The sequence below is a fragment of the Phyllopteryx taeniolatus genome, chromosome 23 (assembly GCF_024500385.1).
Source record: "Phyllopteryx taeniolatus isolate TA_2022b chromosome 23, UOR_Ptae_1.2, whole genome shotgun sequence".
Taxonomy (NCBI): domain Eukaryota; kingdom Metazoa; phylum Chordata; class Actinopteri; order Syngnathiformes; family Syngnathidae; genus Phyllopteryx; species Phyllopteryx taeniolatus.
The window spans coordinates 8270532-8285459 of NC_084524.1; the positions used below are offsets into that span (position 1 = coordinate 8270532).

A 14928-nucleotide genomic window follows, 5' to 3' on the forward strand; every position below is an offset into this window, starting at 1 on the left:
GAAAATTCAAACCGTGAAAAAAATGCTCAACACTTCAGCACTGTATTGTTATCAATCGGCATACGTTTGATCTCATCTTCAAACATATTGAATGTATTTAAAAACAAAACATAGATAATCTGCTTTGAGCCTTTTGAAGTGCAAGAACTAATTTTCACAAAAATCCCCAAATGAATGAGAAGGGTCCCCCTGCGTCGTGGGTCCGCCATCCAGAACAGCAGCCTCTTGTCCAAGCCACCGCAGGCCTTTGAAACACTGCTACCCGTGTTAAAGATGTCCATGTTTTTGGAGGACATACATTTGAGTAATTCCTCGTGCACTTGAAACGATCTGTCAACGGTTCTTGTGAAGACGAATTATCACTGTTGTTTGAGAACCTTTCGTGAGATGGGCCACTCTGCGGTTCCCAGCATGCATTGCGGCCTGCAATGCTGAACTTTTTTTCCATGATAAGGACGTGAGTTATTCATGCAAATAAACATTTCTACCGTTTGGGGTCGCTGCAAAAAAAAGTTCAGTATTGTGTTTCGAGACGACGCTGGAGGGAATTCACTTTGCAAATGTGACAAACGTGCGTGGCCCGTCTCGAGTCGAAACAACTCGTGAGTGTGAGGTGAGTCTACCAGTAGTAACTTCACTCACATCAACTTCAGCACATTTCACTGTTAATAAATGCTTAGCAATGACAAATGGATTTTGCAATACATTTGAATGCAAAATAATGCCACATTCCTATATTTGGGGTTTTTGTTTGCAATTCATGCGTCGATTAAAAACTCATGAAATACAACGTACCTTGTTACTCGGTACATGAGCCGTTTTGATTTCTTGTTTCTTTTATTTCTTATTTATATGAAGTGATTATTAGGAAGACTCCATCGACATGGGTCGGACTGAAAGCGAAGTAAAGATCCTTGAGTATTTAACCCGTACTGCATAGTCAACCCAGTCGAGATTACGATCCCTCAATGACGACGTTTTCCTCGTCATGTTTTTACACGTCGATCGTCGGAGATATCCTTGATTTCCCCTGAAAGCGGAAGCAATCCCATTCTTACTGTTTCCTCTGCCTAACCCTGATTTGATGATTCCAGCCGCCCCCGACGTCTCATGACACACATGCCTCGTCTCGTCTAAGGCTTAAAGGTTCCTAATAAAACAGGTTTTTTTTTGCTTAAAACTGTACAAATTGTGGGCTTTTGTGTTGATTTGGATGTCTTTCATCAAAGACAAAGCATTTAACAACAAAGACGAGAGGCCTGAAATTAGTTTTTCTTCTTTTGTTTGGTCCTGTGCGGCTGTTCGGTCAAGCAGAATGGAGGATCTGTATCCCTTTTATGCCGTTGTGGTTTCTTCGTCCTATAATTGATATTTTTTGAGGATCAATGTCGATCAGTTGAACAGAACAAAGTTTCTCGAGGGGAGTGAGAAAAGAAGACGAAAGACAAAGCACTCATTGTAAACAAGAAGAGAAAAGTAAATCATGACATATCTCTAACAATGAAACATTAGATATGAGTGTTGTATGGGGCAGTCGTGCTCCACCCTGTGAGGGAAGGACAGGACAGGACAGGACAGGACAGGACAAGGAGAAGAAGCAAGTGTCGTGAACCCGGCTGTACAACCGAAGAGTGGTGGCAGTGACTATGTAAATTCTAAAAGTCTATAGGACGAGAGTGCGAGTGAGGGGATACCCAAGTAATTTGATTTGTCGCAATAAGTGAGTGGCCCCACATAAGCGGAAGAGTCCCAGGGGTGTGTGCCTGCGGACACATGCAAGTGAATTGACACCGTTTCGCATGCACAAAGACTGACACAAGTGTCCTGTAAATGCTGAAGAGAAGACTTGGGTTCCTGTATGTAACGAAGAATATCAGCAGCATACAGATTGATTTTGGGTTCTGTCACTAGTGAGCAGATACCTTTATGATTAGCATTCTGACGTATAGCGGCAGCAAGACGGATATTGCAAATAGCATTGGTGAGAGTGGACATCCTTGTCTGGTTCTTCTTTGTAAAGTAAAACTTTGTGATGTAATCCTATTTGTGGTGATTGTCGCTTTCGGCGAGTTGTATCATGTCGCTATCCGATGTATAAATAAGTCTCCAAAGCCAAATTTGCAAACAGGAAAGCCCAGATAACTTTATCGAATGTTTTGTCTGCGTCAAGCGACATGATGTTTGCATTTAGATTTTCACGCTGTGACATGCTTATTCAATTTAACAGACATCTGACATTATTTGTGGACCTTCTCCCTTGAATGAAATCTGTCTGCTCATAGTGGATTATCGACGGGAGTACCTTTTTAAATCTCGCTGCGAGGGCTTTCGAGATAATCTTGATATCTCAGTGAAAAGAGACGATAATTAGCCATGAGAGGGGGGTCTTTACCTGACTTTAGCAATAATTTAATTGAAGCTGTGTTCATGTGGCTAAATATTTGACGTTTATACTTTATCTACTTGGCTGTTCTGAAAAATAGATGCGCTAGTATTGGCCAGAAATGTTTAATGAATTCAACAGAGATTCCGTCTGGGCCAGGCGCTCGTCCTGATTGCATATTTTATTAATGCGTTATGTCATTTTGTGATGGTTAAAGGAGCTGTCTCAAGACCATCGCAAACTAATTGTTGCAAAATAATAAGGATGGCATTGGTTACAGGCGCATAGCTAAGCTTCGGAACGTTCCAGTGAGCACAGTGGGGGCCATAATACCTAAGCGGAAAGCCAGCCATACCACCATAGATTTGCCTCGATCAGGTGCTCCTCACAAGATTTCTAACAGAGGAGTGCAAAGAATAATCAGAAGAGTTGTCCAAGAGCCAAGGACCACCTGTGGAGAGCTTCAAAAAGACCTGGAATTAGCAGGTACCGTTGTCACCAGGAAAACAGTGAGTGATGTACTCGGCCGCCATGACCTGGATGCATGCTCACCACGCAAGAGCCCATCGCTGACAAAAAGCATGTCAAAGCTCGTTCGAAGTTTGATGAACAACATTTGGACAAGTCAGTTAAATACTGGGAGAATGTAGTCTGGTCGGATGAGAGCAAAATTGAACTGTTTGGCTGCCATCACACCACGTTTGGAGGAGAGATGGCACTGCACATCACCCTAAAAACACCATACCAACAGTGAAGTTGGGAGGTGGGAACATGATGGTGTGGGGCTGCTTTCCAGCAAATGCTACTGGTAAACTTGACATTATTGAAGGAAGGAAGGAAGGATGAACGAATGGGCAAATGTACCGAGACCTGCTGCCATCTTGGAGGAGGATGAAAATGAAATGAGTGTGGACATTTCAGCACGATAATGATCCAAAATATATTGCCAAGAAACTCTCAATTGATTTCAAAGCAGAAAAAAAAGCTGCTAGAATGACCCAGCCAATCACCTGACTTGAATCCCATCAAAAAACTACCGAAAAACTAGTTCTCGTAGCACATTGTGTCGCATACGGTCACGCTCAATCCTGTACAATCACAACAAGGGAACTTAGAATAACCTTCCACAGGTAAAGTTACATTTTCCATTCAAAAAGACAACTCTGTTTTGATAACACATGCTTTTGACGTTGACAAAAAAAGTATACCTTGTGAAGATCGGATGTAAATTGAGTTATAACTTACTTTCAATGTCCATTCATTGCCTTTGATGGGAACGTCGACCTCCCCAAAATGGCTGACATGTAGGCACATCGTTTACCCGGGCTGCTACAGCACGCTGGCTTATCTTCTTCTTCTTTTTCCTTTCCTTTCCTTTCTAGTACCTGCACTCTTTTACTACGAAGCTACGCTGTTGTAACACGTGCAGAATGTGGCTTGGCATCGTCTTGCTGAAATAAGCAGGGGCGTCCATGAAAAAGACGTTGCTTGGATGGCAGCATATGTTTCCTTTGGCTTGTCCCGTCAGGGGTCGCCACAGCACTTCCTGCGGCTTCTGAGGAAGCACGGCCTGCCTCGGGAGCTGTTGAGGCATCGAATCAGTCCTGTGTTCTTCCATCACAGTCTGGTTTGGTGTATATATGCTTAATGATATAACAGCGTATAGAAATGAAGGTCCATGAATGATCACACTCAACGCAAAGATATGCTTGTCAACAGAATTTTCAGACAGTGGCCATTGCAGATGAACTTAAATATGTTCCATCAGAATCTTTTACTATTAAGCCTTACGTACTTTCCTACTTTACACCAGCTGTACAAATACAGCTGGAGCCTATTTATTACTAACCGACATCTTAAAGATCTGTTCCTGTGTTTAGGTGGAAATCTTCTTTTAGTCCTTCTGTATTATCATTCCATGTGTGAATATGTGCGACTGATGTCATTTCCACTATTTCTTATGACTATGTTGAATGCTTGGGGACTCTAAATTGCCCATAGGTGTGAATGGTTCTTTGTTTTTTATATGTGCCCTGCGATTGAATGGCGACCGGTTGAGGGTGTAGCCCGCCTCCCGCCTGAAGATAGCTGGAACGGGCTCCAGCAGCCCGTGACCCTCGTGAGGAGAAGCGGTCCAGAAAATGGATGGATGGATGGATGAATGGATGTTCAAGATTTGAACGGGTGAGGGTCCAAAACTGCCTCTGCTGAATTTCTCAATTTCAGACGTGCAAACACCAAAGGCAAAGGAGGGGTGTGAGGGCCACCACAGAGAATTTTGGGGATTTGAACATAAATTAAGCAATCTGGAAGACTCTGAAGAGTACAATAAGGCAAAATCAAATCATGTTTATTTACACCGCTCAAGTACATGTTGATGTGCAAATTGAATTTGCAATTTGCCATTTGCCTCATTTCTTTGCTTTTTTGCTTTGGCCTTCAACGTGAGCCAGGCCCATCTGCACCTGCACCCGATGCCTGCTTCAGGCTGTGCCACATGAATAGCATCGTCCTCATCCTTTAAGCACTTTCATTCTGGAAAAGAATTGACTCAAATCATTGTCTGTTTCACTTCGTTCTTCACAATTACCAACTTCAAAGACTGATCCCAAATGCATCCACCAGGAAAGTGTTAGGTGCAGTATTTTTCCATTTTTATTGCCCATTTCTGAATTTGAAGTTACTACATTCTGTGTTGTGACATAATCCCTAACATCGCTCCGTCGCTTAATACATTTAACATTAAACTAATTAGATTATTGTAGGCGCGCTTCCTCATTAATACAAGATGTACTAGCGGATCAGTTCTTGTCGCCGATGTTACGTGTTCTTCGCGGTTCTGCTGGGACCACGAGTAGTGCCGCGACCCGCAGCACCTCGATGCGAAAATACTAAAGTGCCACAAATACGACACTGGCTGATCCGATGAGCCAAAATGTTACTTAAACGGAAGAGTAAATAGCAGTGAATGTGTTCTACATCCCCACAGGCTGGATTGCCAGTTCTGGCCCGCGGGCCGCATTTTTGGCATCCCTGGTCGAAATGTAAACAAGAGTAGTGGCCATTTTCTGAGCCGCTTCTCCTCACGCGGGTCGCGGGCGTGCCGGAGCCTTTCCCAGCTATCATCGGGCAGGAGGCGGGGTACGCCCTGAACCGGTTGCCAGCCAATCGCAGGGCACGTAGGAACAAACAACCGTTGGCACTCTCATGCACACCTACGGGCAATTTAGAGTCTCCAATTCACGCATGTTTTTGGGATGTGGGAGGAAACCGGAGTGCCCGGAGAAACCCCACGCAGCCACGGGGCCGGGGATTGAACCCGGGTCCTCAGAACTCTAACCAGTCGTCCACCGTGCCGTAGTGGCCGCCGCCTTCATGGTAACAAGGACCTTCCCAACATGGTGGCCACGTAGGCACGACAATCAGCCAGGCTGGTTTAGCTTCTGTTAATACCTATGCCCGGGAAGCCGTTGTCTGAGGTCATGTGACTTTCTTGTGTCTTTTGATTGGTGAACTCGACTTAAACCTCACTAGCGCGTAAATTGATTGCGCGAACAGCCCCCGATGCGGAAGTCGAAGCCGTAGTCTCGTGCGGGAAATAATGGATCAATAAAAGTAGCGAGCGACATTTCGATCATTGTAACGGAGTAAAAGTACGACTACTTCTTAACAGCAGAAGCGGCGGAGGTGTTTTTTCTGGTCTCGTCAACTCCTGGGACTTCTCCAAAGCAGTTGTGCGTGCGGATGGTGGATGTGCGGAAAGGATTCAACTGCCAGTCGAACTACCCCCCCCCCCCCCCATCTCTCCCCTGTGCATCCGCGGTCTCTGGGGTCGTTGCGAGAGCGTTGACATGGTAAGAAGACGTATCGGTACCATCTGGCTCGTGATGGTCTGCTGGCGTCCGGTCTGCTTTGTGAACGTTCGCCGATACCTGCTCGCTGTCACCCCCTCCTACTTGAGGGATCCACGCCCCTTCAATGACCTGAAAGCTGATAAGACTTCTCCCACTGACCCTTTGTCAGCCCCAGTGTTTCCTGACCAGACATTTCACAACACGTCTGTGCGTGAGCCCCCACCTTCTCTCTCTCTCCCAGAAATCTGCCCGGGCATGTCCTTGCATGACCCTTGCCCCAATGACACCACGTGACCTCACGTAACTCTGTCTGACCTTGCATGATCCTTTGAAGTGCCGGATTTGATACGACGTGACACCTTTGAAGTACCAGTTTTACAGCATGTGATAATTGTATTCTTTGAAAACCCTTTTAAATTCCAGGTGACCACACATGACATGTTTTACAACCTTTTCAAGTCACGGTTTTATTGTTTTCTGGGTTTTTTTTTAGACATCACGTGATGAAAACAAACCTCCTGAAGGTCAAAGCCACAGACCTGCCCAGAGTTTGACAAAATGTGTCCTTTTCTTCTTTATTTCAATCGGTTATTGGCTTCTTTGATATGCATATCACCAAAAAATTGGACAAACCGATGTATTGCTGTGTGTTTCAGCATCAGTGCTCCTTCCCAACACTTCTTCCACAGGAGGCCTTGACGAAGTTACACAGAAAACAATTATCCTAAACTGATGAAGCCAGCTCGGGTTCCGGGCGAACCCTTCATTGATCGCTGCTGTTGTCACCAACGCACTTGTGTGTCTTAACCTTATACTTCTGAGAGACTCTTTGGCCACTTGCTGAGGAGGAAAAAGGTTTCTCTCCAGTGTGTTTACTTCGGTGACTTCTTAAGTTTGTCTTCTGAGCGAATCTTTGCCCACAAACGGAGCAGGAAAAAGGTTTCTCTCCAGTGTGCGTTCTTGTGTGTCTTCTGAGGTTTCCCTTATCAGAGAATCTTTGCCCACAAACTGAGCAGGAAAAGGGTTTCTCACCAGTGTGGGTTCTTGTGTGACCTTTTAAGGTTCCCTTCTCAGAGAATCTTTGACCACAAACTGAGCAGACAAATGGTTTCTCTCCAGTGTGGGTTCTCGTGTGTGTTGTTAAATGTCCCTTATGAGAGAATCTTTTACCGCAATGTGAGCAGGCAAAAGGTTTCTCTCCAGTGTGTGTTTTTGTGTGATATCTCAAGTTTCCCTTATCAGAGAATCTTTGACCACAAACTGAGCAGACAAATGGTTTCTCGCCAGTGTGTGTTCTTGTGTGTGATTCTAAATGTTGCTTTGAAGAGATTTTTTTACCACAAACTGTGCAGCCAAAAGGTTTTTCCCCAGTGTGTATTCTCATGTGTCGTTTCAAACGGCTCTTATAAGCAAAGGTTTTTCCACAATGAAAACATTTCCAGCGTTTGTTGTCCATGTGACATGTCGTATCGCCTTCAGACTCTTCTTTATCATCATCCTCATCATCATTATAGGCCGACGAGTGTGACGTGTCGTCACTATCTGACAGTGGAGCGAAGAGGCCGTCTGCTTGTGATCCTCCGCGGTGGTCTCCGCCACCTTCCGTTGTCATGTGTTGACTTGAGCTGCTTCTTGGAAACTCCGCCTCTCTTTTCTTCACACTTTGACCATCATCTTCACTCTTCAAATGGACACCAGTCGATGGCGCCACGGTGATCTCCTCCTCCTCCTCTTCTTTGATGTGGGGGAGCGCGGGCTCCTCTTTGACGTGGGGTGGCTCCAACTCCTCTTCTTCTTTAATGCGGGGAGGCCCTTGAGCCTCCATTTCCGCTTTAATGGGAAGGAACTTTGGCTCCTGTCGCTCAGGACCAAGATGTTCACTGACGTCTGCAAGTCACAAGACAAAGACACGTGGGTGAAATCTCATTTGTTTATTTGTCCCTTCATGGAAACAGCAATTAAAGAGGATTTCACGTCATTTTGATGCATCACAAACCGGTTAGTCTTACCCTAACCCTTTATTTCTTTATTTTAGACCCAGGGGGAGTAAAAACAAATTAAAGAGAGAGAAAAGTCATAGTCAAGACAAATAACAGCAAAGGATAAAATCAAGGCTTCCAAAGTGTTCAATGTCCAACATACAGACACGTTCGCCAGTGGTTCCACTGCCTCGAATAAAATACGAAGGAACCCGGATGCCCGACAAATACGTCGAAACATCACATTACATCGAGCAGCGGGCGGAGCAGGTGGGGCCACCGACATTCACAAACATGTGGCTTGCAGCAGAGCTTCTCCAAGTTCACAGCAGCAGCCTCATGCTGCCGTGATCAGCCACGAGGAGTTTGCGAGCTTCCTTGTTGAGAACACCATCACGGGGTGAGCTCTTCACTTCTACATTGGGCACGGAAGCTTTTCAGACCCCCTTAAATCTTCCACGCTTTGTTAAAATCATTTCAGTTCATTTTTTTCCTCAATGTACGCACATCACCCCATATTGACAGAAAAAAAACTTTTTGGCTGATTTATTAAAAAAGACAAACTGAAATATCACACAGCCATTAAGCATTCAGACCCTTCACTTTGACACTCAAATTTAACTAGCTAAAATACCGAAGGATTGGCTTCAGAACCACTCCGTGACTGTTCTTGAATGGCCCAGCCAGAGCCCTGACTTAAACCCAATGGAGCATCTCTGCAGGGACCTGAAAATGGCTGCCCACCAACGTTCCCCATCCAACCTGACAGAACTGGAGAGGAGCTGCAAGGAGGAATGCCAGAGGATCCCCAAATCCAGGTGGGAAAACTTGTTGCATCATTCCCACAGAGACTCGTGGCTGTACTAGCTCAAAAGGGGGCGTCGACTAAATACTGAGCAAAGGCTCGGAATACTTCTGGCTGTGTGATAGTTCAGTTTTTCTTTTTTAAGAAAGTTACAAAATGTCAACAATTCTGTTTATTTTCTGTCAATATGGGGTGCTGTGTGGACATTAAAGGATTTTAGCAAATGGCTGCAACATATATATATATATATATATATATATATATATATATATATATATATATATATATGTGTGTGTGTGTGTGGCCGACTGGTTAGAGCGTCAGCCTCACAGTTCTGAGGACCCGGGTTCAATCGCCGTCCCCGCCTGTGTGGAGTTTGCATGTTCTCCCCGTGCCTGCGTGGCTTTTCTCCGGGCACTCCGGTTTCCTCCCACATCTCAAAAACATGCATGGTAGGGTTAATTGAGGACTCTAAATTGCCCGTAGGTGTGAGTGCGAGTGGTTGTTCGTTTGTATGTGCCCTGCGATTGGCTGGCAACCGGTTCAGGGCGTACCCCGCCTCCTGCCCGATGATAGCTGGGATAGGCTCCGGCACGCCCGCGACCCTCATGAGGAGAAGCGGCTCAGAAAATGGATATACATATATATATATATATATATATGTATGTATACTCACGCACACACACACACACACACACATCCATCCATTTTCCGAGCCGCTTCTCCTCACGCGGGTCGCGGGCGTGCCGGAGTCTATCCCAGCTATCATCGGGCAGGAGGCGGGGTACGCCCTGAACCGGTTGCCAGCCAATCGCAGGGCACAGAGAAACAAACACTCACATTCACACCTACGGGCAATTTAGAGTCCCCAATTCATGCATGTTTTTGGGATGTGGGAGGAAAGCGGAGTGCCCGGAGAAAACCCACACAAGCACTTGGAGAACATGCAAACTCCACACAGGCGGGGCCGGGGATTGAACCCCGCACCGTGCCTCTCTCTCTCTCTCTCTCTCTCTCTCTCTCTCTCTCTCTATATATATATATATATACATACATTTTTCATCCTCTGCCTCTCCTACTCTCCCTTCTCTCTCATTTTCCTCATTCATCAACTCCTCGAAGTATTCTTTCCATCTATCCAGCACACTAGTGGCACCAGTCAACACATTTCCATCTCTATCCTTAATCACCCTAACCTGCTGCACATCCTTCCCATCTCTATCCCTCTGTCTGGCTCAACCTGTAGAGATCCTTTTCTCCTTCTTTCGTGTCAAAGCTGGCATACATCATCATCATATGCCTCTTGTTTGGCCTTTGCCACCTCGACCTTTGCCCTACGTCGCATCTCAATGTATTCCTTTCGCCTCTCCTCGGTCCTCTCAGTGTCCCACTTCTTCTTAGCTAACCTCTTTCCTTGTATGATTTCCTGTACTGTGTGGTTCCACCACCAAGTCTCCTTCTCTCCTTTCCTGCCAGAAGATACACCAAGTACTCTCCTGCCTGCCTCTCTGATCACCTTGGCTGCAGTGCTCCAGTCTTCTGGGAGCTCTTCCCGTCCACCGAGAGCCTGTCTCACCTCTTCCCGAAAAGCCGCACAACACTCTTCCTGTCTCAGCTTCCACCACAAGGTTCTCTGCTCTGCCTTTGTCTTCTTAATCGTCCTCCCCACCACCAGAGGCATCTTACACACCACCATCCTATGCTGTCTAGCCGCACTCTCCCCTACCACGACCTTAGAGTCGGCAACCTCCTTCAGATGACATCGTCTGCACAAGATGTAATCCACCTGCGTGCTTCTACCTCCGCTCTTGTAGGTCACCCTATGTTCGTGCCTCTTCTGGAAAAATGTGTTCACGACAGCCATTTGCATCCCTTTTGCAAAGTCTACCATCATCTGTCCCTCCAAGTTCCTTTCCTGGATGCCGTACTTACCCATCACTTCTTCATCACCCTTATTACCTTCACCAACATGTCCATGACAATCTGCACCAATCGCAATTCTCTCTCTGTCTGGGATGCTCAGAACTACATCATCTAGCTCCTTCCAGAATTTCTCTTTCACCTCTAGGTCACATCCTACCTGTGGGCCACAGCCACGAATCACATGACACATAACACCCTCAAGTTCAAGTTTCAGCCTCATCACTCGATGTGATTCTCTTTTCACCTCCAAGACATTCTTCGCCAACTCTTCTTTTAAAATAACCCCGACTCCCTTTCTCTTCCCATCTCCACCATGGTCAAATCATTTGAACCCTGCCCCTAAACTTCTCGCCTGACTGCCTTTGCACCTGCTCTCCTGGACACACAATATAGCAACCTTTCTCCTCATCATCATGTCCACCAACATTGTTAACCCGGACCACGACCGATCCGGTATGGAATTCTTTGGATGAACGCTCACGTTCGTTTGGCAAAGTTTGAAGCCGGATGCCCTTCCTGACGCCACCCTCCGCATTTATGCGGGCTTGGGACCGGCCTACAGTTTGCGCTGGCTTGTGCCCCCCCCCCCCCCCATAGGGCTGCATTTGAATCTGGAATAAACGTATACATTATAAACACAAGAAATCAAATTTGCGATAACAGACATCAGTGGTATTTGTTTGTTGTTTTGTATTTAAATAGACAACATGAATTCTTGTGTCTATCCATCTTCTCAATTAGCCGTGCGGCGACAGATAAACCAAAGGCTGTTTTATTCATCAGGCTGTTGGGAAGCTGAACTCTCTGCCCGCTCTGCCCGCCTGAACTCTGAACACCCACGCACACGCGCACATCTCCCGACACTTCCTTCGAATTTAGAAACGTCTTCATGTCTCCTCATCTTTGAGATTTGAACATTGAAATGATCCCTTCTGACCTGTTGGTTGAGATAAAGACGCCATTTGCTCAAATCAAGTTGTTTTTTTCCCCTCATTTCTAACCCTGGCCAGATCTGTACCTCGCCACAATTCTGTCTCTGAGCTCTTCAGGCAGTTCCTTGGACCTCATGATTCTCATTTGCTCTGACATGCACTGTGAGCTGTCAGCTCTTGTCTCGACAGGGGTGGGTGTGGCTTGGCCCAATCAAGTCCAATGAGTGTCATCAAACACAGCTGGAGAAGCATCTCAAGGAAGATCAGAAGAAACGGACAGCGCCCGAGTTAGACACGGGAGTGTCGCGGCAAAGAGTCGGAAGACTTCTGGCTGGGCGATATTTCACTTGTTGGGGCCGCCCAAGTCAAGCCCATGTCGGGGGAACACTGTGCCTTTTTGCAAAGATGGTATGTCATCCCCTGGCGGTTGTGTGTGTGCTGTGATTTCTCGATTATGTTTTATTCACTCTGTTCTTTTTCTCTCTCACTTGAATTTGATTTCCTGCACATATTTTGTGTTGACTTGTTTATTCTGTATCAATAGTACAATTACAGGGCGTGCCTGCCGGAAAAAGGCTCCATCGCGTCCACTTTGGAACAACCAAAAGGCCCTCACCCGAGCACCTGAACCATGATTGAATGCTGATCATGGCATACTCGATATGACGTCATAGAGCGCCCGAATGAAACACGGAACCGCTCTTCTAAACGTGAGAGTGCCAAGTGAACGAACCTGCTCCGCACGAGCCAATTCCGCTTTGCATCTCGCAGACTGCGTCCGCTGGTTGCCGCTGTCGCTCTTTCGGTCCCCGAGTGTCCTGCTGTTCTTCTCGCTCGCAATTCCAACCGCGACGCTCGCTCGCTCGCTGCTTCGTTAGCGGCTAGCAGGCTAAGTGAAGCGAGGCCGAGAAGCTTCGACTTGCACCGAGACGACTTCAACCGCACACGAAGATTCAACGACTTGTATCTTACTAGTTTTGGACGTGGTGCGTCGAGGACTCCGAGCTAATTGACGCAAACATGTTTCGTGAAGTCTCGTGTGGCAAAAAAAATACAATCAGACGTGTGCGGAGGTAGCGCTTCAGCGGAGCCTCTACGGCAACTTGACTTGGACAAAACTTGTGTTAGTCACACGCGATTCGACGTACAACCGTGGAAAAACACCAAACAAAATGCAATTTCGTTAGCGTTTATGGATTATTACAAATGTATATTTCTTTTCTAAACTCATATTACTTGTGCTCAGGCCCGCACTCTCTTGTAGTTGTCAATGAAATGTTTTCCCCTTTCGATTGACGAAGTTTGTCCAAATGGACACCCCTTACATGGTCTGCTGCACATTTAGCTCAGCACACGGCTTTTTTTTTTTTTTTTTTTTTTTTTTTTTTTGTCGGCCTATCGAATATCCAGAAGCTTCGACCCAGGACGTCCATCATGACTTCAAACGCCATTCGTTAAATCGACGAATCGTGTCCGGTTCAACTCGTCTGGGTGTCCTCGGCCTAGCTTAGCTCAGCTTGCTAGCCGCTACCAAAGAGGGAGACGCGTTTGTGATCGACACGTCGCTCGGCAGAGATCAAGTGTGAAAACGAGACGATTTTCGGAGACGATCTCCGTTTATTCTGATCCAAAAAAATCGACAATCCATGTAAATTGCGCCGCCCACTCAAATAAAATGCAGATGAAGACATCGACAACCCGGAAGTTAATTGGGTTTGTCATAGCGTCAAGCCAGCGAGCTTCAACTGTTCAACATATTATTTTTAAATGCAACTCCGCTGACATGGACCCATTATGAGATAGAATAACCTTGAGACCAGAGATGCATATCATGAACAAAGAGAAACATTAGGATGCTGCCGGATTACCACCCGAATGAAATAAGCTCACCCAGCTCTCCCACAAGAGGGCAGAAGTGAGGGTGCAGAAAGCATTTAGAGCGGGGACCACAGAAGAAGAAATAAAAGAGGAGGAGCACCGAGCTACATACACGCACACACACACACACGCACACACACACACTTTATACTGGATTGGGAGGCATTTTCTCGTCAGGCAGTTACAGATTTTGTGTAATTCGATATATACTTCATTAAACACACAGGTTGACCCGGTTACATATGTATGTATGACGTTACGTCGACATCATTAACATCTAATCGTGTGTGACTTGACAACATTTCCATTTGCTAATATGGCGAGGCCAACACTTGGGGATACATTTGACCACGTAGGCAGTCATAAATGGCAAAGTAAAGTAAAAGTAAGTCGCTGTAAATGTAGTTAAAGACCCACCAAATACGCCCAAAAATGTCTGGTCAATTTGACACACCACAGAGATGCGTTTTTAAACAGCTGGCAAATTTGAAAGGATTAAAAGAAAAAAAAAAATCATCATGTATGTCAAATAAGGCTCTCGTTGCGTTCCACCTCGCGTTTTTTTCGCCTGCGGTTTTGCACGAGTATACAGACGCTGGTTTTCTCAACTCATTGTCTGGTTGAAAAAAACTCATTTGACCTTGGGTTTCGCAACTGCTTCACACTGTACTCTATCCCAACTTTCAAATCACATCTCTTATGAAAAATGCGATTGGCAAAGTATGGAATTAGTTTGGTTCAAAAGGTCGACCTGTTGCATTTTCATGACCAACAGATGGTTCACTCTAGGGCGGTCTCCCCTGTCTCTCGGCCTGAGGTCACCGAGGTGGTTAAGAAGTTCCCGTGCGGCAGGTGGATGAGATCGTCCCGGAGTTCCTAAAGGCTCTGGATGTTGTGGAACCGTCCTGGTTGACAGGCCTCGGTCACAATAAACGATAGTATCATTGGTGTTGTTTTAAAAAAATAAAAATGCAATGAAACAAATACAAAATATTTGGAGCAGAGGTACAAAGACTGACGATAAATGGGAACTGTCCCACTGTGTTTTTGTTCCCAGCTGAAGAAATTGGGTGGGAGGGTTGTGTTTAAAATGAGTCACTTTGAGTTTTGAGTTGTGTTGCTGTTGTTGTTGTTGTTTTTTAGAGCTCTCAGTGCCATGACACACATTAGGCCC

General features: G+C 45.9%; 1 protein-coding gene and 1 long non-coding RNA gene across 2 annotated transcripts; one reads left to right on the forward strand and one right to left on the reverse strand.

Moving 5' to 3' along the window:
- Positions 1-4717: 4717 nt before the first annotated feature.
- Positions 4718-13241, reverse strand: LOC133472580 (gastrula zinc finger protein XlCGF8.2DB-like). The gene is made up of 2 exons (XM_061763644.1): positions 12610-13241; positions 4718-8124 (listed from the first exon to the last, which is right to left on the reverse strand). Exons 1-2 carry the CDS (start codon positions 12638-12640, stop codon positions 7001-7003), a joined length of 1155 nt encoding a protein of 384 aa, XP_061619628.1. The 5' UTR covers positions 12641-13241; the 3' UTR covers positions 4718-7000.
- On the forward strand, positions 11626-13242 carry LOC133472605 (uncharacterized). The gene is made up of 2 exons (XR_009786776.1): positions 11626-12284; positions 12421-13242. It is a non-coding gene; the product is annotated as an uncharacterized LOC133472605 (long non-coding RNA).
- Positions 13243-14928: the final 1686 nt, after the last annotated feature.

Excerpts from the sequence above, each read along its gene's own strand:
- LOC133472580 (XM_061763644.1), bottom strand. The coding sequence starts at position 12,640 with ATGCAAAGCGGAATTGGCTCGTGCGGAGCAG. Across the intron at positions 8,125-12,609 it reads AATTGGCTCGTGCGGAGCAG|ACGTCAGTGAACATCTTGGT; the intron begins GTTCGTTCACTT and ends TGTGACTTGCAG.